The sequence below is a fragment of the Hemiscyllium ocellatum genome, chromosome 7 (assembly GCF_020745735.1).
Source record: "Hemiscyllium ocellatum isolate sHemOce1 chromosome 7, sHemOce1.pat.X.cur, whole genome shotgun sequence".
Classification (NCBI taxonomy): Eukaryota; Metazoa; Chordata; class Chondrichthyes; order Orectolobiformes; family Hemiscylliidae; genus Hemiscyllium; species Hemiscyllium ocellatum.
Window position 1 is genome coordinate 5027475 of NC_083407.1, and position 24624 is coordinate 5052098.

Sequence of the window (24624 nt, forward strand, 5' to 3'; positions counted from 1 at the left end):
GGGAACAGACTCACTGCTGCTGTCACTGGGCCCAAACACCAGGGGAACAGACTCACTGCTGCTGTCACAGGGCCCAAACACCAGGGGAACAGACTCACTGCTGCTGTCACAGGGCCCAAACACCAGGGGAACAGACTCACTGCTGCTGTCACAGGGCCCAAACACCAGGGGAACAGACTCACTGCTGCTGTCACAGGGCCCAAACACCAGGGGAACAGACTCACTGCTGCTGCTCACAGGGCCCAAACACCAGGGGAACAGACTCACTGCTGCTGTCACAGGGCCCAAACACCAGGGGAACAGACTCACTGCTGCTGTCACAGGGCCCAAACACCAGGGGAACAGACTCACTGCTGCGGTCACTGGGCCCAAACACCAGGGGAACAGACTCACTGCTGCTGTCACAGGGCCCAAACACCAGGGGAACAGACTCACTGCTGCTGTCACAGGGCCCAAACACCAGGGGAACAGACTCACTGCTGCTGTCACAGGGCCCAAACACCAGGGGAACAGACTCACTGCTGCTGTCACTGGGCCCAAACACCAGGGGAACAGACTCACTGCTGCTGTCACTGGGCACAAACACCAGGGGAACAGACTCACTGCTGCTGCTCACAGGGCCCAAACACCAGGGGAACAGACTCACTGCTGCTGCTCACAGGGCCCAAACACCAGGGGAACAGACTCACTGCTGCTGTCACAGGGCCCAAACACCAGGGGAACAGACTCACTGCTGCTGTCACAGGGCCCAAACACCAGGGGAACAGACTCACTGCTGCTGTCACAGGGCCCAAACACCAGGGGAACAGACTCACTGCTGCTGTCACAGGGCCCAAACACCAGGGGAACAGACTCACTGCTGCTGCTCACAGGGCCCAAACACCAGGGGAACAGACTCACTGCTGCTGTCACAGGGCCCAAACACCAGGGAAAGACTCACTGCTGCTGTCACTGGGCCCAAACACCAGGGGAACAGACTCACTGCTGCTGTCACTGGGCCCAAACACCAGGGGAACAGACTCACTGCTGCTGTCACAGGGCCCAAACACCAGGGGAACAGACTCACTGCTGCTGCTCACAGGGCCCAAACACCAGGGGAACAGACTCACTGCTGCTGCTCACAGGGCCCAAACACCAGGGGAACAGACTCACTGCTGCTGTCACAGGGCCCAAACACCAGGGGAACAGACTCACTGCTGCTGTCACAGGGCCCAAACACCAGGGGAACAGACTCACTGCTGCTGTCACAGGGCCCAAACACCAGGGGAACAGACTCACTGCTGCTGCTCACAGGGCCCAAACACCAGGGGAACAGACTCACTGCTGCTGTCACAGGGCCCAAACACCAGGGGAACAGACTCACTGCTGCTGTCACAGGGCCCAAACACCAGGGGAACAGACTCACTGCTGCTGCTCACAGGGCCCAAACACCAGGGGAACAGACTCACTGCTGCTGTCACAGGGCCCAAACACCAGGGGAACAGACTCACTGCTGCTGTCACAGGGCCCAAACACCAGGGGAACAGACTCACTGCTGCTGTCACTGGGCCCAAACACCAGGGGAACAGACTCACTGCTGCTGTCACTGGGCACAAACACCAGGGGAACAGACTCACTGCTGCTGCTCACAGGGCCCAAACACCAGGGGAACAGACTCACTGCTGCTGTCACTGGGCCCAAACACCAGGGGAACAGACTCACTGCTGCTGTCACTGGGCCCAAACACCAGGGGAACAGACTCACTGCTGCTGCTCACAGGGCCCAAACACCAGGGGAACAGACTCACTGCTGCTGTCACTGGGCCCAAACACCAGGGGAACAGACTCACTGCTGCTGTCACAGGGCCCAAACACCAGGGGAACAGACTCACTGCTGCTGTCACAGGGCCCAAACACCAGGGGAACAGACTCACTGCTGCTGTCACTGGGCCCAAACACCAGGGGAACAGACTCACTGCTGCTGTCACAGGGCCCAAACACCAGGGGAACAGACTCACTGCTGCTGTCACAGGGCCCAAACACCAGGGGAACAGACTCACTGCTGCTGTCACAGGGCCCAAACACCAGGGGAACAGACTCACTGCTGCTGTCACAGGGCCCAAACACCAGGGGAACAGACTCACTGCTGCTGTCACAGGGCCCAAACACCAGGGGAACAGACTCACTGCTGCTGTCACAGGGCCCAAACACCAGGGGAACAGACTCACTGCTGCTGTCACAGGGCCCAAACACCAGGGGAACAGACTCACTGCTGCTGTCACAGGGCCCAAACACCAGGGGAACAGACTCACTGCTGCTGTCACAGGGCCCAAACACCAGGGGAACAGACTCACTGCTGCTGTCACAGGGCCCAAACACCAGGGGAACAGACTCACTGCTGCTGTCACTGGGCCCAAACACCAGGGGAACAGACTCACTGCTGCTGTCACTGGGCACAAACACCAGGGGAACAGACTCACTGCTGCTGCTCACAGGGCCCAAACACCAGGGGAACAGACTCACTGCTGCTGCTCACAGGGCCCAAACACCAGGGGAACAGACTCACTGCTGCTGTCACAGGGCCCAAACACCAGGGGAACAGACTCACTGCTGCTGTCACAGGGCCCAAACACCAGGGGAACAGACTCACTGCTGCTGCTCACAGGGCCCAAACACCAGGGGAACAGACTCACTGCTGCTGTCACAGGGCCCAAACACCAGGGGAACAGACTCACTGCTGCTGTCACAGGGCCCAAACACCAGGGGAACAGACTCACTGCTGCTGTCACTGGGCCCAAACACCAGGGGAACAGACTCACTGCTGCTGTCACAGGGCCCAAACACCAGGGGAACAGACTCACTGCTGCTGTCACAGGCCACAAATGGCAGGCAAATGGAGTATTCGCTGCAAACCTGTTTTTGCCAGGAGAATGTCCTCACCTCCGCCATCGCCATGTCTGCCAGTCTGCACCGGTGCTGCCGACCAACCAGCCAAACAAAAGGTGAAATAAAGACCAAAAGAAAAGGAAAATAAAGCAAATAAAAGAGCAGAAGCAAAAGTAAAATAAAGAAAGAAAGCAGATGGGTACAGATGTGCCACCGGCAAGAATTTGCACGCAGCCCTGTTACTTCACCACCATCTTGCACTGGAGGCGATGGGGGAGTCTCAATGATGGTAACGACATTGAATGTCAAGGGCAGTGGTCAGATTGTTTCTTAATGGATACGGTCATTGCCTCGTATTTGTGTGGTGCGAATGTTTCTTGGTATTTGTCAGCCTAATTGTCCAAATCTTGTTCTATTGGGAGATCATGTTGTAGCTGTACAGGACATTGGTTAGGCCACTTTTGGAATATTGTATGCAGTTCTGGTCTCCTTCCTATCAGATGGATGGTGTGAAACTTGAAAGGGTTCAGAAAAGACTTACAAGGATGTTGCCAGGGTTGGAGGATCTGAGCTACAGGGAGAGGCTGAATAGGCTGGGGCTGTTTTCCCTGAAGCATCAGAGGCTGAGGGGTGACCTTATAGAGGTTTACAAAATCGTGAGGGGCATGGATAGGATAAATAGACCAAGTCTTTTCCGTAGGCATAGGTTTAGGGTGAGAGGGGAAAGATATAAAAGAGACCTAAGGGGCAGCTTTTTGATGCAGAGGGTGGTACGTGTATGGAATGAGCTGCCAGAGGAAGTGGTGGAGGCTGGTACAATTACAGCATTTAAAAGACATTTGGATGGGTATATGAATAGGAAGGGTTTGGAGGGATATGGGCCTGGTGCTGGCAGGTGGGACTAGATTGGGTGGGCTATCTGGTCGGCATGGACGGGTTGGACCGAAGGGTCTGTTTCCGTGCTGTACATCTCTATGACTCTATGAACCGCTTCTGTATCTGAGGAGTTGCGAATGGTGCTGAACATTGTACAATCATCGAAGGACATCGCATTTCTGACCTTATGATGGCGGGAAGGTCATTGATGCAGTAACTGAAGGTGTTTGGTTCTAGGACACTACCTGCAGAGATGGTCTGCAGTTGAGATGACTGACTTCCAACAACAACAACACTCATTCTTATGTACCAGATATGACTCCAACCACTAGAGCTTGCTCTCAATACCCACTGATTCCAGTTTTGCTAGGACTCCTTGATACCACACAGTCGCTTGTCAAGGGCTGTCACTCTGCACTCCTCTCTGAAATTCAGCTCTTTGGTCCATGTTTGAACCAAAGCCACAACAAGGTCAAGAGCTGAGTGGCCCTGGGGAACCCAAACTGTATGTCACTGAGTAGGTTATTGCTGAGCAAGTGCTGCTTTATAAGCACTGATGACGATGCCTTCCATCACTTTAATGCATGATTTATTGTCACATATACTTTCAAGATATGGTGAAAACCATTTTGTCACCACAAATCCAGTGCCATTTTGAGTTACAGTAACACTAAGAAGTAATTACTTAAATAACTGTTCATCTTCTGCTCAAATTGGGGTCTCAAGCACAGCTTCTGAACTTCTGCGAGATCTCTGTAAGGTGTTCCGGTCCTCAATGAGTCCTGCTCTGGGAACAGCAACAATGATGCTGATGCCCCAGGAGACCACACCTCTCCTGCTGCTGCTTCACCAACAATGCCAAGAGTTCAGTCTCTAGGCACCTCTGCTGCCAGGAGTCCAAGATCCAGGCCTACTGGTGCAAGGAGTCCCGATCCATGTGGCTGATGCTGCAGCCACCAGCTTCCATCATCCCTCTGGCCTCAAAGAAGAAGGACGAGGGAAAGGAGAAAAGGCAAATGGTACATAAAGAAAACAATGCCACTAGCCTGGAGTGGATGAGGTCAGACAAGCCCGATCCTACCTATTGTGCCAGTGCCACTTTGGAATGATTTACTGATGATCGAGAGTAGACTGACAGAGCCATAACTGGCCAGGTTGGATCTGCCCTGCTTTGTGCGTACAGGGTGTACCTGGGAAATCTTCCACATTGTAACAAAGATGCCAGTGATGTAACTGTACGGGAACAGCTTGGCTAGTGGAGCGGCAAGTTTTGAAGACCAAGTCTTCAGTACTGTTGCCGAAATGTTGTCAGGGCCCACAGCTTTTGCAGGATTCAGTGCCTCCAACTGTTTCTCGACATCCATGATGGAGGACGGGAAAAAATTCTGCCTGTAACAGCTGCTCCTTTTTTGAGGTATTTTAGGTGATTTCCTCAAATTCCAGGAGCAGCAATTAATGCTGTTGCATTATTTTGGAACTTTGGAAAAAAAAAGTCAAAACAACAGCAGTTTTAAAAGGGAGAAGAACAGACAAAGGAAGCACATGGTGAGGTCTTTGCAGGAGAGAGAGAGAGAGAGAGAGAACCTGCACAGTTCCTGCCTTTGCTGTTTTGAACTCATGTATTGCTGGACATCGGAGTGCGTCTGGGAAAATTAACAAACAGCGAAATTCACAACTAATCTTGGAGGAACCTGTTTGGGAGAAGTTCACAGCATAGAATCAGATAAGTTAATTGTTGTTTTAAGTGTGTCCAACAGAAAGGCTGCAGTAGTGAGTAGAATGGATTCTTTGTTGATTATATGTTTTTGGAAATATGTCTCTTGATTAAACTTCAAATGTAAGCCATAACTATTAATTTAACCAGGGGCAGTGTTTTGTAGAGGAATAAGGTGGTGTTATTTTCTGGATCTGTAGATTGTGAAGGAGCAAAAATGGCCTTTAGTACAGTGATATGTACTTCTTGTCAGATGTGGGAGTTTAAAGAGAGTTTAAGGGTTACTGCGGATTATATCTGCCATAAATACTATTGGATGTGAATCTTATCAGATCAAATGGATCAGTTGGAGAGACAGTTAGAAGCGATGAGGAATTTCCAACAGCAACAGTACGTGATGGATGGCAGTGGTAACCTGTACCGATACTGTCATGGTCAGATAAATCTGCACCCCGCAGATTGGTAAGGATGAGGTCAAATATATTTTTTTGCTCATGTTGGTTCTCTCACTACCTGCTACAGACTCAGTCTCACAGCGATATCCTTTAGGACTTAACCACCTTGATCAGTAGTGCTGATGCCAAGCCACTCTTGGTGGTGGACACTGAAATCTCCTACACTGTGTACATGTTGCACCCTTAATGTTTCTTCCAAGTGTTGTTCAACATGGAGAAATACTTACTTAGTAAATGAGGGAAGACAGTATGTAGTTTCCTTGACCATGTTTAACCTGAGGCAACGAGACTTCAAGTGGTCTGGAGTCAATGTTGAGGACTCCCAGGGCAACTCTCTCTTAACTGTACATCACTGTGCCACCACCACTCCTGGGTTTGTTCTGCGGTGGGACAGAACATATCCAGGAATGATGATGGTGGTGTCTGGAACATAGTCTGTAAGGTATGATTCCTTAAATAACCATGTCAGCCTGTTGCTTGATGAGTCTGTGATACAACTCTTCCAGCTTTGGCACTAGTCCCAATATGTTAGTAAAGAGGACTTGGCAGGATCTACAGGGTTATTTCTACCAGTGCCTAGGTCAATGCCAGGTGCTCCGCCCGGTCTCATTTCTTTGTTGAGACTTTGTAGCAATTAATACAACTCAGTAGCTTGCTAGTCAGTTGAGAGTTAACCACACTGCTGTAGGTCTGTAGTCACAGGTAGGCTAGAAAAGGTGAGGATGACAGATTTCCTTCCCTGAGGGACATTAGTGAGCTAGCTAGGTCTTCCTGACAATTGACAATAGCTTCATGGTCATCAACTGAGTTTTAATTCCAGATTTTTAAAATTGAATTCAAATTCCACCGTCTATTGTGTCTCTAGAACATTAGCTGAATTTCTGGATTGATTGTCTATTGATAATATCACTTGGCCATCTCCCCACACCCCTCCATCTGCATTTGTGATGACTTGTTGAATAGTGGGGCTTGATTTCCAGTACCCTCATCCCATCAGGGTCATGAAACACTGGGGTGTGTTTAAGCTATTGCTACTGCAAATTTCTGACTCAGCAGTAAGTTTGTTACTGGTGTGAACTGCAGTGGATACTGGGGAGACATACATATTGGAAATAACAAATAAAAAAAAGCAGGGAGAATCCATTAGGCCGCAAGCGAGACAACATAATCCATTAGATAAAAATGTTTACGTGGACTCGTGATTTGGAGATGCTGGTGTTGGACTGGGGTGTACAAAGTTAAAAATCACACAACGCCAGGCTATAGTCCAACAGGTTTAATTGGAAGCACTAGCTTTCGGAGCGACGGTCCTTCATCAGATAATAGTGGAGGGCTCAATCCTAAGGCACAGAATTTATAGCAAAAATTTACAGTGTGATGTAACTGAAATTATACATTAAAAAATCGATTGTCAGTTAAGCCTTTCATTTGTTAGAATACAGTGATCGTTTCACTTCTTTCATGTGTAAATCATGGACTCAGACATTCTGTGGTGATGCATATAGCATTGACATAAATAAAACAAAATGGGTGCACAACAGAAATAATAATTGTCTACTTACTTTCAGTTTTAGTTCATTCGCCTCTTTGCGATAGCATTCGAGTTCCTTCTTGGCATTTTGTAGTGCTGTGTTGTTTGCTTCTTCAAACTGTAAAAGTAACAAGAGTAAGTTGGGCATTGTTTTTAATCAGTCGTAGGATGAGGGCGTAGCTAGTTGGCTAACCATGATGAAGGGCTTTTGCCCGAAATGTCAGTTTTCCTGCTCCTCGGATGCTGCCTGACCTGCTGTGCGTTTTCAGCACCACTCTAATCTAGGCCAGCATTTATTGCCTATTGTTTAAAATTAGCTTGAAAGTCAATGAATTGTTCTTAACTTCAAATATATTTATTTGTAATGCAATAAATTACTTTACATTATCTTTACATTTTGAACTAGATGTGAAAGCAGTTAGGATTGCAGAACAGAATTCCATGTCTGGTTAGGATGCGAAGGTCTACTTTCAGTAATCAAGCAATTGATTGGTGGCTAGTGGGCTTTTGACTGGTATTAGGAACTGGAAAGGGGAAATTCTGGTTATCAAAAGCTGCTGACCCCTGCCTTACACTCACTTGTGCAGATTAGCACAGATGTGACAGTCTGTCTGCACAGACTATCAATATATATTTGTCCTGCCAAGAACTGAAATGTTTGGAATTTTACACCAGTGAGTCTGACATCAGTAGCAGGGAAGATGCTAGAGTCTATTAGAGTCATAGAGATGTACAGCACAGAAACAGACCCTTTGATCCAACTTGTCCACGCTGACCAGATATTCTAACCTAGCATGTGGACTATATCCCATTAAACCCTTCCAATTCATTTCCCATCAAGATGCCTTTTAAATGTTGTAATTAGACCAGCCTCTCTATTTTGAAGGATTTTATGGCAGGGTATAATCAGACATAGTCAGCATAGTTTTAGTAAAGGGAAATCATGCGTGACAAACCTATGGAAGCTTATGAAGATGCAACTAGCTTCCACATAGTAGACTGGTTAGCAAGATTAGAGCATATAGAATCCAGCCACAACGCCATAAACAAACATATAGATCTAGATACCATCTATCAACACCTCAGAAAACGAATAGGAAATGACATCACCACAAACCCCAGGAACCCCATCCAGGGCAAACATATAAATAGAAAGTGGGAGGCAACAGCTTCACTTCACTTGGAGGTCACCACTGATGATGTTACCTAGCCAGGTAATGAAACGTCTGGATATCAAACCTACAGCTCAGCGAGCAAACCTACACCCTAAACCTCAACCTGAGCTACAAACCTTCACAAACCTTGCAAAAAAGGACAAAGGTGTAAGGTGATGGGGAAAAATTTAAGAGGGACCCAAGGGACTACATTTTCACGCAGAGGATGGTGCATGCTTAGTATGAGTTGCTAGAGGAAGTAGTTGAGACAAAAAAACTAGAGATGCTGGAATCTAAAGTAGGCAAACAGGAAGCTTGAAGAACACACAAACCCAGGCAGTATCAGGAGGTGAAGAAGGGTTATACTCAAAATGTTGACTTCTCTATCAGAAGAAGTCATGGAGGCTGGTACAATTACAACATTTAAAACGTATTTGTATGCGGATGAATAAGAAGGGTTTAGAGAGTTGTTGGCCAGATGGTGGCAAATGGGACTGATCAATTTGGGATATCTGGTTGGCATGGATGAGTTAGATCGAAGGGTATGTTCAGTGTTGTACATCTCCATGACTCTAGGAGAGTTGATCGGGGAAGCTAGTGATTCTGGCTTATTTCGACTTTCAGAAGGCTTTCAACTAAGTTCCACTTAAGAGACTAACATAAACACTAAGTGCTTGGGATTGGGGTTAGTGTATTGAGATGGTATAAAATTTGTTAGCAGCCCAACAACTAACAGGAGGAAGAAACCGATCTTTTCCTGAATACCAGAGAGTAAATGGTGGGGTAATGCAGGGATCGGTACTAGGATCCCAACTATTCATAATACACGTTAATGATTTAGATGAGGGAACTAAATGTAATATCTCAAAATTTGCTGATGGCACAAAGCTAGGTGGAAGGGTGAGTTGTGAGGAGGATGCAGATGTGGCAGTATGATTTGGACAGGTTGAGTAAGTGGGCAAATACACAGCAGATACGGTGTAGGATAAATGTGAGGTTATCCACTTTGGTAGCAAAAACAGGAATGTATATTACTAACTGAACGGTTATAAATTGAGAGAGGGGCATGTTCACAAGACCTGGATGTCCTTGTGCACCAGTCACTGAAATTAAGTGTGTAGGTGCAGCAGGCAATAAAGAAGGCAAACTGCATGTTGGCTTTCACAGCAAGAAGGTTCAAGTATAGGAACAAGAATGTCTTGTTCCAATTATACAGGGCTTTGGTCAGATCACACCTGGAATACTATGTGCAGTTTTGGTTTCCTTATCTGAGGAAGTATGTTCTTGCTATCAAGGAAGTGCAGTGAAAGTTTACCAGGTTGGTTCCTGAGATGGCAGGACAGATGTATGAGGAGAGAATGAGTCAGTTAGAATTGTATTCACTGGAGTTTAGATGAATGAGGGATCTCATAGAAGCCTATAAAATTCTAACAGGATGAGACTGGTTAGATTTTGGGGAGTTCAGAACCAGTAGTCATAGTTAAAGGATAAAGGGCTTTTAGAAGGACTGAGATGTGGAGAAATTTCCTCACTCAGAGCGGTGAAACCGTGGAATTTAGTGCCAGAGAAAGTCATTAGGACAAAACATGTTTTTAAAGAAAGGGGGTTAACATAACACTTGTGGTTAAAGGGATCAAGGATATCAGGGGAGAGCAGGATTAGGATACTGACCACAATCATGAACTATGATCATATTGATATGGTGGAGCAGGCTTGAGGAGTTGAAGAGCCTACTCTTGCTCCTATCTTTGATGTTTTTTAAACAATACACCTTTAAGTGAGCACTTAAGGGCCTCAATTGGTGATGAAGTGGGATGGTGGAGCATTTCTTAAATTCATTAATCTGTGTAGCAATTATGATTGATGTTTACAGACAACAGGCATGAAATGCAGAATATTTTCACTGTCATTTAAATATAAATGGGAAAATTATGACGAGTATATTCCTTAGCAGGTTCCACTTACATGATAAAATAAACCTTTTAGATTAGATTGCCTACAGCATGGAAACAGGCCCTTCGGCCTAATAAGTCCACAACAACCCTCCAAAAAGTAACCCTCCCAGACCCATTTCTCCCTGACTAATGCACCTAACACCATGGGCAATTTAACATGGCCAATTTACTTAACCTACACATCTTTGGATTGTGGGAAGAAACCAGAGCACCCAGAGGAAACCCACACAGACAGAGAGAATGCGCAAACTCCACACAAATAGTCACCCAAGGCAGGAATTGAACCTGAGTCCCTGGCATTGTGAGGCAGCAGTGCTAGCCACTGAGCCACCATGTGGGGCTTTTGTGGGACACTAGACCATCAATAGCAGCTCCTTTACTTTTCCAAGTTGTGTTAGGTTCTAGTAAAGTTCTAATATTTTATTTTGAGCTTCAATGTTTTTATTCAATGTACCCAGTGGAGATTTTGGATAGGGTGATGCAAGTTCCCACATTAAGCTCTGACATCTTATTAAAAGACAGATTAGATTCTTTGTTGCAGAATGAAGGAGAAATAACAGGAATTATTCTCTTTTTCTCTTGCCAGAATCCCACTCTAAGAAGAGGTGCGAATGAATGAATTCAGCTAAACCTAAAGTAGTTTCTGTGCTGGAAAAGCGCAGCAGGCCAGGCCGCATCCGAGGAGCAGGAGATTCAACGTTTCAGGCATAAGCCCTTCTTTCTGAGATTCTCCTGCTCCTCAGATGCTACCTGGCCTGCTGCGCTTTTCTAGCACCACAATTTTCAACTCTGGTCTCCAGCATCTGCAGTCCTCACTTTCTCCTGAAAATAGTTTCTGCCTAGCAGAGTACATCTTTAATGATTTTCCTATATTAGTATAAAGAACTTCTCAGTAACAACTGTATTCATGTTCACATAAAATAGTCCTGTATGTTCAAAGGATCTGAGCTATGACCCTGGGGTTAATCGATATATTCCTTAGAAAGTGGACAGCAAAGAGGTATACTGGTGGAATCCTTTGTTGTGAGTAACTCAACATTGAACACAACAGCTGCAAAATTTATAACAATTTCATTGAGACTTTCTTGAACCAAACAATAAATAAATATTTTAAAAACATGTTTGACTGAATAAATATACAGACAAGATTAATAAGAACAATCATACTAGAGAATTTTTTATTCTTTTACGACTGGAGGTATTTATGGCAAGTCGGCATTTATTGCCCATCCTAGCTGCCCTTGAATTGAGTGTCTTATAGAACACAGAACAGTACAGCACTGAAACAGGCCCTTCAGCCCATAATGCCGGTGCTGGGTTCCTTAAGAACAGAAGAAGGGTCACTGGACCCAAATCGTTAACTCTGCTTTCTCCCCAAAGATGCTGTCAGATCTGAGTTTCTCCAACAATCTGTTTTTGATTCAGATTTCCAACATTTGCAGTTTTTAAAAAATAGTTACATTAAGATAGCTTTTAATAATAGATGTTATTGTATTCAAATTTCACCATCTACCATGGTGGGATTTGAACTAATGTTCCAGGAACATTAGTCTGGGGCTCTGGATTACAGTCCGAGTGACATTATTCCACAACCTGTTGAAAAGTGTGGTGCTGGAAAAGGACAGCAGGTCAGGCAGCATCCGAGAAACAGGAGAGTCAATGTTCCAGGAATGGTGAAGGGCTTATGCCTGAAATGTTAACTCTTCAGCTCCTTGGATGCTGCCTCACTGACTGTGCTTTTCCAGCACCACACTTTTTGACCCTGATCTCCAGCATCTGCTGTACTGGAAACTACAGCTGAGTTGGCTGGATGGCTAGTCTATGGTACAGACTGACGCCAGTAGCATGGGTTCATTTCCTACACAGCTGTGGTTACCATAGAGGGCTCTCCTTTGCAAACTCTCCCCTTGTCTGAGGTTAGTAACTCCTTGGTTAAAACACTACCAGTCAAATCTCTCGAGAGATTGTATGGTGACTTTACCATATTTTTGCAGAAAATAGTCAAGAAGCACCTCATTCCTTAGATTTGAGACTCAAAACTGCTCACAATATTCCAAATGCAGTCTGACCAGAGCCTTGAGCAGCCACAGCAGTATACGCCTACTCTTGTATTCTAGCCTTCTAGAATGCTAATATTGCACTTGCCTTGTAATTGCCAAATGAACCCACGTGTTAATCTTGAGATTAACTGCAGATGCTGGACAGGAGACTGGAAGAACACAGCAAGCCAGGCAGCATCAGGTGAAGAAGGTGGGGTAGGGAGTCGGGGGATAGGAAGGAAGGTAATTTAAAATTAGAGAATCAATGTTAAATCCTCAGGCTATAGACTGCCCAGATGGAAGATGAGGTGTTGTTCCTCTAATTTGCGGTTTGGTTCCTTGTGGAATAGACGAGGCCGAGGATGGTCATGTCAGAAAGGGAGTGGGAAGGGGAATTAAAATGGGCAGTGACTAGGAGATCTGGTTGGCCCCTATGGGCCCGGCTGAGATGCTTGGCAAACCATTCCCCAAGTTTACGTTTGGTCTCCTCGATGTAGAGAAGACCACTTTGGGAGCACCGGATACAATAATCCAGGTTGGAAGAGAGGTAGGGGAACCTCTGTCCCACCTGGAAAGACTTGGTTTGGGGCCCTGGATGGAGGTGAGGAGAGAGGTGTACTGGCAGGTTTTTCATCTTTTCCGGCTGCAGGGGAAGGTACGTAGGGCTCGGGATGGTTGGTGGGGAGAGTGGTGCAAACCAAGGACTGTTGAAGCAAGCAGTTCTTGCAAAGGGGGTAGGGAGGGGAAGATGTTCTTGGTGATGGGGTCTAGTTGGTGTTGGCAGAAGCGTTTAAGGATGATGCATTGGATGTGGAGACTGGTAGGTGAAGACAAGGGGGACTCTTGTCTTTATTGAGTTTGGAGGGGGTATTTAGAGCAACGAAACAGGGAATAGTGTGGTGGAGGGCTGTCTGGATGACAGAGGGGGGGAACAGCACATTGTTTGAAATAGGTGGACATCAGGGATGCTCATGAGTGGATGTCTCCTCGTCTGAGCAGATGTGGCAGAGGCGCAGGAATTGGGAGAATGGGATGGAGTTCTTGCAGGATACTGGGTGGGAGGTGGCATAATCTATGAATTTATGAGAGTCTGTGGGTTTGTAGTAAACGTTTGTCTGGAGACTGTCACCAGAGATGGAAATGGAGAGGCCAAAAAAAGGGGAGGGAGGTGACCGAGATAGACCAAGTGAATTTGTGGGCAGGGTGGAAGTTATGGGCAAAATTGATGAACTGCTCCAGTTCAGCCTGGGTGCAGGACGCTGCACTGATGCAGTCATTGATGTAAAGGCGGAAGAGTTGCAGCACAGTGTCTGTGTAGGTACTGACGAGGGACTACTCGGGGCAGGCGCAGCTGGGACCCATGTGGATGCCCATGGCCACCCCTTGGACTTGGAGGAAATGGGACCAGTTAAAGGAAATGTCCTTGAGGGTGGGGAGCAGTTCAGTGAGGAGGAGGATATTGGTGGAGGGGGGCAGAATGGGCCTTTTGGAGAGGAAGAAACAGAGGGCCTGGAAGCCATCATTATGGGGTATGGATGTATATAAGGACTGCATGTCCACAGTGAAGATAAAGCACTGAGGGCCGGGGAACCAGAAGTTACTGAAGAGATGGAGGGTGGGATTGGTGTGGTGGATGTATGTGGGAAGTGCCTGAACCAAGGGGTACATGGATTTGAGGTAGAACAAGATGAGATTGATGAGACAGGAGCATGCTGAGATTATGTGTTAGTTGGGGTAGTTAGGCTTGTGGATATTGGGGAGCAGGTAGAAGTGAGCAGTGTGGGGCTGGGGCACTGTGAGTTTGGAGACAGTGGAGGGGAGATCACCAGAGGCAATGAGGGCACGGATAGCTGGAGTGATTTTGGCTTGATAGGTTGCGGTGGTGTCATGGGTAAGGGGGAGGTAGGATGTGGTCAAGGGATATGGGCCAAGGCAATCATATAGAGCTAGGCCACAGATCAGCCATAATCGTATTGAATGACAGAGCAGGGTCAAGGGGCTGAATGGCCTATTCCTGTTCCTGTGTTCTTCTATCCTTGTTACTATTCTACTGCAAACATCATGGTCTCTTATTAAATAGCCTGATGTGTGGTACCTTATCAAACTCCTTCTGAAAATTCAAATGTATTACATCTACTGCTTCCCCTATGTCAATTTGCTGTTACCTCATTAAACAATTGTAGTAACATTTACAGATATGGTTGGCCCTTCATGAAGCTATGCTCACTCTGTTTGATCATATCTCGTATTTCTAAATGCTCTGCTATTACATCCTTTATAATAAACTATTACATTTTCCCAATAACAGAGATCAAGCTAATTGGCCTGTAGTCACCTATTTTTTTCTCTTCATCCCTTTTTATGTAAAATTGTTAGAATAGCAGTTTTCCAATCTTTCACAATTTTTCCAGAATATAAGGATTCCAAAATTTCTGCAGCTACTTCCTTTAAAACCTAGGTTGCAGTCTATCAGATCTAGGGGACTTTTCAGTCTTTCACACTGAAATAACTCCACAGAGGCCGGTATTCCATCACCTATCACCCTTTATTTGCATGTGGAGAACCTGTGACACTGATCCAGCTTCCTCAGAGCCAACTCTCAGATTGAACAGACACTCTTGTCAGCCAGGGCTCCCTTACTTACTCATTCCTTGCCATTTCCTGGTTCCCCATTATTTTTTCCTCAGCCACATTTCTGAGGAGTCTATGTTTACTTTGGCTTTTCTCCTCTTTTCTTATCTTTAAAGAAGCTCTTGCTTTATGTTTTGATATTACTTGCAAGTATACCCTCTAAGTTTATTTTATCTTTTTTTTGTTTGTTTTTGAAACAATCATAATTCTCTGGCTTTTCACTGACTTTTGCCTTCTAATTCTTTAAATTTCAGTTTGAGGTTATCCTCAACTTTCCAAGTTTCTCTCCTTCCTAGAAACCTTCTTCCTCTCTGGAGTGAACAATTTTCTTAAACATTTGCTATTGCTCTTCAACCATCATTGCAACTACACTCCTTTCCCAGTTCAATCCAGCCAACTCTGCACTCATTCCTTTGTAATCAAACTTATTTAAGCTTAGCAGTTCTTTTCTGACTCAAGTTCCTCTGTCCCAAACTGAATTCTAAATTCGACCAATTTATGGTCACTGATCTGTGAGAATCTTTTCCTCTGACATAATTTACTAAACCTGCCTCATTACACATCACCAGATTTAAAATAGCCTGACGCCTTGTTGAATCCATGCATACAATTCTAGGAAACTGTCCCACAGATGCTCTTTGAATTCTTCCTCATGCCTGTTCCTGCCAATGAGACTACCCCAATCAAAATGAAGGTTAATGCCACCTATGAATAATGCATTGCATTTTAACATGCACTCAATATTTCCTGATTTATTCTCTGTCCTACCTTATAATTACTGCCGGGGTGGGGGCGCTACAGATAACTGTTACCAATGTATTGTTTCTCTTTTTATTTCTTACCATCCCTAATGTGGACTCTACATCTTCTGATTCAGGATCATTTCACTCTTACAGTACTCATTTCATGCTACCCCATCACCCTTTCCTTCCTGCCTGTTCTTTTGAAAAGTAACGTTATCGCTGAATATAGTTCCCAGCCTTGAGTGTCTTGTAACCACATCTCTGTAATGTTTAAATGATCATACCTATTAACCTGTGTGTGAATAAATCATTTATGCTGTTCTGAAATACTACAGAATTCAAGTAAAGAGCCATTATTTTTATCTTTTACCATTTTCCGCCTCTTGACTCTATTTACTCTTGTTTTTCAATATGCATATACACTGTTCATGCCTGTCCCTTCTATAGATTGTTATCAAAATAGTTGCTCCAAAATGCTGCCAAATCTTCTTGCTTTATAAGCCTATATTTCCCCTCTCCCAAACTCTCTCCCTCCCAACAGTTTAAAGCCCTTTCTACAGCTCTAGTTACTTGATATGCCAGATCACTACTCAAAAGCATGTTTCAAGTGAACTCCGTCACACCGACACAGTTTGCTTCTCCCTCAGTACTGGTGTCAGTGCCCCACAAACTGAAGGCCATTTCCCTCACACCAATCATTCAGCCACATATTTAAATCCTTGACTTTATTTACCTTGTGTTAGTTTGTCCATGGCTTACACAATTATCCAGAGATGATTTCCCTGGAGGTTTTACTTTTTTATTTAGCTTCTAACTGCTCAGTCTTTCAGCAAATCCTCCTTTCTAGTTCTATCAATGTTTCAAATTAAATTGAATTGAATTTATTGTCACATGTACCGAGGCACAGTGGAAAGTTTTGTCTTGCAAGCAATACAGGCAGATCATATAGTTGTAGCATAGATAAGTAAATAATAGGTAAACAGCGGCAAAAACAAAAACACAGGTACAGGCAAATGTTAAGAGTTTGTGGGTCCATTCAGTATTCTAACAACAGTAAGGTAGAAGCTGTTATGAAACCGGCTGGTGAGTGTGTTCAAGCTTCTGTACCTTCTCCCTGATGGTAGAGGTTATAGAAAAACATTGCCAGGGTGGGATGGATCTTTGAGAATGCTGGTAGCCTTTCCTTGACAGCGGGCCTGCGAGATGGATTTTACAAATGGGAGGTTGGCCTTTGTGATTGTCTGGGCCGAGTTCACCCCTCTCTGTAACTGTCTCCGATCTTGAATTGTACAGTTGCCATACCAGGTAATGATACATCCAGACAGAATGCTCTCGATGCGAAGGGCTTTTGCCCGAAACGTCGATTTCGCTGCACCTTGGATGTTGCCTGAATTGCTGTGCTCTTCCAGCACCATTAATCCAGTACCTATAAACGTTGGCAAGGGTATTTGCCATCATGCCAAATTTCCTCAGTTGCCTGAGGAAGAAGAGACGTTGTTGGGCCTTTGTAACCAGTATGTCCACATGAACAGTCCAAGAAAGTTTGTTGTGGATGACCACTCCCAAGGGCTTGACACTCTCCACTCACTCCCCCTCTGTGCTGTTAATGTGTAGGGGGGCATGAGTGACATCCTGCCAAAAGTCAGTAATGAGTTCCTTGGTCATGCCGGCATTGAGAGCTCGGTTGTTCTCAGTGCACCATTTTTCCAGGTCTTCCACCTCCCGTCTGAAATCTGTTTCATTGCCATCTGAGATTCGACTGACTATGGTGGTGTCATCAGTGAACTTGTAAATGGCATTAGTGTTGGTATGTGGCGAAGCAGTCATGGGTATACAGTAAGTACAATAGGGGCTAAGTACGCACTCCTTGGGGGGGGGGGGGGGTCCAGTATTGAGTGTCTTCAGTATATTTGTTATTAATAGAAATGGTGAAAAATTAATGGGAGTAAAGGCTAACAAATCCCAGGGTCTGATAACCTGCAGTAATGAGCATCATAGAAAATGACCCTGGAAACAACAGAGATATTGGTGGTTATCTTCTAATATTCTATAGATCTGGAGTAGTTCCCTCATTTTGAGGTTGGCAAAAGTAACCCTACTATTTAAAAAAATGAATAAGTGAAAAACAGAATTACAAACCAGTCCATTATAAAAGATGCGATAAGAGAATACTTGGAAACATTAATGGGACTAGACCAAGTCGACATGGATTTATGAAAGGGAAATCATAATTAATCAGCTGGAGTTTTATTAAGAACGTAATTCATAGAATAGGTAAGGGAGAAGGTCCTGAGTAAACAGGCTAGTGAGCATAATGAAAACTTATGGGACGGGGGGTAATATGCTGACATTGGTTGGCAGACTGGAAACAGAGAATGAGAATAAATGGGTCATTTCCTGAGTAACAAATGGTGACTGGTGGGACTAGTGATCAATGCTAGGGCACCAGCTATTCACAACATATATAAATGACTTGGATGAGGGAACCAAATGGAATATTTCCAAGTTTGCGGATGATACAAATCTAGATGGAATTGAGAGTTGTGAGGAGGATGCAAGGGGGCTTCAAGGTGAGCCAGACAAGTTAATGACAAGTGCAAACACATGGCAGTTGCAGTATAATACAGAGATATGAAATTATACACTTTGATGTGAAAAACAAGACAGCAGAATATTATTTAAATGGTGATATATTGGGAATGGAATCTGCAAGTGCTTCAAGCAATTAAGAAGGTAAATGGTATCTCAGCTTTCATTGCAAAAGGAAATGAGTTCAGAAGTAGGGGTATCTTATTACAGCTACACAAGGCCTTGATGAGACAACATCTGGAGTATTATATGCAGTTTTCATCTCCCTATCCAAGAAAAGATATACTTGCCATAGAAGTAAATTTTCATTAGGCTGACACCAGGGATGGCAGGACTGTCTTATGAGGAAAGATTCTTTTGACTGGGTCTGTACTCCTGTTCTCCTGGGGTTTAGGAGAATGAGGGGGAATTTAAATGAAACATGTAATGTTCTAACAAGACTAAATAGACTACATGCATGGTGGATATTTTCACTGCTTGGGAGTCTAGAACAGGAGGCGCAGTCTCAGGATACAGGGTGGGCTATTTAGGACTGAGATGAGGAAACAATTCTTCATTCAGAAGGTGGTCATACTGTTGAGTTCACCATCACATAAAACTGACCACCAGAACATTGAACACATTCATGAAAGTGACTGATAATGTTTTAGATAGTCAAGGGTGTGGAGAGAAAGTTGAAATACAGTGTTGACATCGTTGATCCTCTATGATCATATTTAATGATGGAACAGGCTTGATGAGATGAATAGCCAAATCCTGCTCCTAGTGTCTAGATTTCTGATTGAGCAGTGGGGAAGGAATGGTATCCAAAGGCCTCCTTACTGCAGACTTAATTGTGGGGCAGGCAGAAAGACGGGAGAGCTCCTGCTTATCTCTCACTTCTAACCTCATTGCTAGTTAGCACAAGATACTGGTAGGAAATTCCAGGATCTCAATCCATCAATAAAAAAAAACATTAAAATCTGTCCATGTTAGGATAGTGTATGACCTAGAGAGGAATTGGAATGCATTATTTCTATGCTCCTCAGTAGTACAGGCAACTTGTTTGGGAGGTGCTGCTATGATGAATCTGTAGGTCATACACATTGCTGCCATTATGCAGTGATGGTGGAGGGGATGAATGTTTAAACTGGTCGAGGAACTTCTGATAACATGTCCTAGCTAGTATCAAACTTTTTGTACGTTGCTGAAGCTACATCCATCCAAATGCTGAAAAATATTTCAAGTCGTGCCTTTAGGAAACCAAGAGGGGAATCACTCTGGTCTGCTACCAAGCCTTCGAGGTGTGCTATTTAGTGTGGCTGCTTCGATTGAGTTTCTGGAGAATAGTGACAACTTTCAAAAATATTGATGGTGGAGAACTCAACAATTGTAATACTAATGAATCTTGAGGGTAGGTGGCCAGAAACTCTCCTTTTGGAGATGGTCATTTGTATCACCTGTGCCTGGCTGAATTATGGTAATGGACTGCTTCCGTATCTCAGATGTTACCGATGGTATAATGCACTCATCAGTGAACATCCCTACTCTGACTTTATGATAAAAGGAACTCATTGATGAAGCAGTTGGCATAAGGTTACTACTCTGAGGAGATCCTGCAGTGATTTCCTGAGGCTGAGCAGATTAGCCTTCAATAACCAAAACTATCTTCAACTGTAGCAGAAATGAATCCAGCAGTGAAGAGTTTTCCAATTCCTACAGACTTAATTCCAGAGCGGATGTTGTTACTATCTTGCAAGATGTGGGCATATATTGCCTAATTAAGTGAATTGTAAATGGAGTTGAAGAGAGCAAAACCACCAACAAGCAATCCCACTTTAGATCTTGAGATAAGGGATCGTCATTGATGAAAAAATTCTGCTTTACAGGTTATGTTGGAAAGGAAAACTACAATAGGTAAAATAACCAAACCAGGTGATGTATAAGACATTACAGCAGAAACACAGGTTAGAGTGTGTGGTCTCAACATTAACTGATTGATTGACTTACTGTCACATGTACCGAAATAGAGTGAAAAGCTTTGTTTCCAAGCAATTAGGGGCAGATCATAGTAAGCAGGGATGTGCAGAATAAAGATTGTAAAAAAAACTTAAGCGAAATACAGGTTATGTTACACAGGGCTTCCATTAGGCGAGATCAACATTAGCAAGATCAGCATTATTTGAAATTAGATAGTCCATTCATCAGACTAATAACAGCTGGAAGAAGCTGGTGCATATGTTCAACTTATGTATCTTCTGCCTGAATGTAGGAGAGCATTACCAGGGTGCGAGGTGTCTTTGATGATATTAACAGCCTTTCCACAGCAACGAGCCATGTAAGTAAAGTCCAGATATGGGAGGTTGGCTTCCATGATGGTCTGGGCTACGCACACACCTTCTGTAGCTCCTAATGGTCCTGAGTAGAGCAGTTGCTATACCAGGCCATCGTGCATTCAGACAGCATGCTTTCAATGGTGCATTTGTTGGTGAGGGTCCTTGAGGACACACCAAATTTCCTAAGCCATTTGTGGAAGAAGAGGCTTTGTTCTGCCTCCTTGACTATTGCATCTAAGTTGGAAGTCCAGGACAGGTTGTGTTATCGACATTCCTCGGAACTTGATACTCTCCACCCTCTCAATCTTCGTTCCTTTCATGTCGATAGGGATGTGTTCTCCTTTTTTTCTGAAGTCAATGATCAGTTCTCTAGTTTTGCCGATGTTGAGAGAGAGGTTGTTCTCGCAGCACCACATCACCAATCTGTCCATCTCCCCTCTGTATTCTGGCTCTTCGTTGTTAGATATCTGTCCTACTATGGTGGTGTCATCAGTGAACCTGTACATGGAGTTCGTTCAGAATTGGCTACACAGTTGTAGTTGTTCAAGGAGTTCAGTAGGCAGCCGAGGATGCATCCTTTGGTGGTGGTGGTGGGGGGGGGGGGGGGGGGGGGGGGGGGGGGGTGCTCCAGCATTGAAAGGTCAAGTCAGACAGCACTGAGGAGGAAGAGAGTCAACGTTTCAGGCATAAGCCCTTCATCAGGAATGTGTGTGTGTGTGCGTGTGTGTGTTTGTGGGTAGGTGGGTGGAGCTGAGAGGTAAATAGGATGGGGGTGGGGCTGGGGAAGGTAGCTTGGAAGGCGAAAGGTAGATGCAAATTAGGGGTGATGGTGATAGGTCAGAGCAGAGGGTCGAGCAGATAGGTGGGACTGTTCAAGAGGGCAGAGCCGAGTTGGAGGGATGAGGTGGGGGGAGGGGAGATGAGCAAACTGGTGAAATGGACGATTCTTCCCTCCTCCCGCCCTTCTGGATGAAGGGCTTATAACCGAAATGTCAACTCTCCTGCTTCTCGGATGCTGCCTGACCCTGGTGTGCTTTTCCAGCACCACACTTTTCGACTCTAATCTCCAGCATCTGCAGTCCTTACTTTCTCTAGGCTCCAGTGTTCAATATTATTGTGGAGGAGATGCAGTTACCTACCTTCACTGATTGCAGTCTATGGGTCAGACAGCTGAGGTTCCAGTTAGAGAGAGTGGAGCCGAGACCAAGGTCTCAGAGTTTTGAGATCAGTTTGGAGGAGACAATGCGGAACACTATGCATTTCTTATAACAGTATGCAAATTGGGTGAGTTAGACTGTTTAAAAATTAGGTGTGGTTGTCTTTTCAGGACAGAAATGAGAATTTTTTTCACCTGAATGGTTTCCATGACTTTGGAGCCCCTGCCTTATAAGACAGTGGAGGCAGGATCATTCAATATTTTTAAGGTAGAGGTAGATTGTTATTAGGGAAGGGTAGCAAAGGCTCACGGGTTTGGGTGGATGTGGTGTTCAGAATACAAACACATCAGCCACCATCTCTTAAAGGGCATAACAAATTCAAGGGGCTAATTGGCCCACTTGTACTCTACTGCATCAGCCATTGATATGTGTGTGTGTGGGTGGGGTTGGATATGTGTGTGTGTGATCTTGAGGTGGCAATGGGAATTTGTTACTGTTGGAAGAGTTTTACCAATGGACAGAGTACACATTAAAGGGCACAAAATTACTTTCAGTTGGAAGAATTAGAATTGATTATTTATTAGGGGAAGTCTCAACTTGGAAAACGTTTGATTTAAGTTTGCAAATGTCCTGATTGGAGTTAGATGTATGAAACAATTTCTCATAGCTATAGTAGTTACTTCAGAAAAGTTAGAGAATACGTTACCGCAGTGAAAGGACTTCAGTTTGAAAGTTCCAGACCAGAGGTGTTTAGTTAGAAATCTAAAGTTATTTTTCGAAGCTGACAAATTTTAAACATGGTTGTGTAAATACTCAATTAAGTGGTTATCAAACTCTCAAAGACTTGGAATTAAAAGCAACAGTTAAGTCAAACATATAGATGTGATAGGGAAGGGAATTCTCTTTCATGTTTGAATACTGTCAAGGAACAATTTTTGGATAGGTGGAATATTGTATTTTTATACTGTGCTTTGAAATATTTCATACTGTGTTATAAGCAATAGCTTGATTTATCTTCTTTAGTAAAATGAATGCCTATTTTACTACTAAAACCAGATTTGCAACATTGTGTACTTGTGTTTCAGTGAAAGATCACATCATTACATTAAGAAAATGATCCACCAAATTAATCGTCACTCTAGGTTCTGACTTGCTGAATAATAACATAAGCGGGATCAAAACAAATGTAGGCTCTTGCAGGATTTAAATTTACTGGGCTTAAAAGGATACATGCTTTTTTTAAAATCTAAATTACGCGATTGTTCTGGACATAGAACAGCTCCTCATATGTTGGTCCTGTCATCCCAGGAATCAGTCTGGTAAACCTTTGCTGCATTCCCTCCACAGCAAAAATATCCTTCCTCAGATAGGGAAACCAAATCTGTACACAATACAGGGACTGCGGCAGAATTGTTAGCACTGCTGCTTCACAAAGCCAGAGACCCGGGTTCAATTCCTGCCTCAGGTGACTGACTGTGTGGAGTTTGCACATTCTCCCCGTGTCTGTGTGGGTTTCCTTCGGGTGCTCCAGTCTCCTCCCACGCAAAAATGTGCGGGTTAGGTGAATTGACCATGCTAAATTACCCGTAGTGTTCGGGGCAAGGGTAAATGTAGGGGAATGGGTCTGGGTGGTTGCGTTTCGGCGGGTCGGTGTGGACTTGTTGGGCCGAAGGGCCTGTTTCCACGCTGTAAGTAATCTAAAAAAAACCTCGAGTATCCAAGTCCTTGGGTGGGCAGGTTTTCATTCGGATAACCGATCTTTCGGTAAATTGATTTGACGTTAAACAAAGGAAGCTGCATTGCCCATAATTACGTAAACAAGCATGCTAACAGAGTTTTTATTTCATTTGTACAAAACACGCTTAAAAATTTATGAGATTTTACTACTTAGATCACTTTTTCTGTACCTGTACAATAAAAGGAATTCATTGAGGTGGAGGTTGGTTATTATTTCCAAAGAAATTATCCAGCTGCTGTTGCTTGAGGAAGTGCTGGCTCTTTTTTTGCGAACAATAACATGTGACAAAGATGCATCAATTTAAAGCATCAACTTCACCTTGTGTTTCATACCACTCCATGAAAAGTCGCAAACTGTCAATAGCTTCATTAACAGGGACTGGAGATGGTGTCTATATAAGATTTTCCTTGCTATCCACACCATTCGTATATTCCCGCTGTTCCTCTGCGACTACGTTGACCATTCAATCATCGGTGAGTGTCTCTGTTTCCTTGTCACAGTTCGCCTAAGCATCAATCTCTGTCTCTACAAAGTCTCCTAAGTCTGGCTGTCTGCAGTTTTCGGTGATGTCAATGGTTATGCTTTGTTCCGGACAGGTGTCCGCTTCATTGGCACGGCTCCCAATACGCAAGCTATTGTACCAACCATTCTGCAATTACTGATGGCTTAATGCGGTCCCAAGATTCAGTAATCATGAACAGAGCGTCCTCGATTGTGATAGCCTTAATGAATTCCTGCAGTCCTTTCTAATCATTGTCTTCATACAGGACAGCACGCAACATGTCACAGCGATAATATTTTTTTCATAATTGCAATGATTCCCTGATCAAGCAGCTGTAACCTTGAAGTGGTGTTCGGTGGGA

At 44.6% G+C, this 24624-nt stretch overlaps 1 protein-coding gene across 1 annotated transcript in view; it reads right to left on the reverse strand.

Moving 5' to 3' along the window:
- Nucleotides 1–24624, reverse strand: part of LOC132817309 (desmin-like) — a 167015-nt gene that overhangs the window by 45586 nt on the left and 96805 nt on the right. The window contains exon 5 of the mRNA XM_060827720.1: nt 7472–7558. Within this exon, the coding sequence (XP_060683703.1) occupies nt 7472–7558 (87 nt within the window). The remainder of the gene's footprint in view (nt 1–7471; nt 7559–24624) is intronic.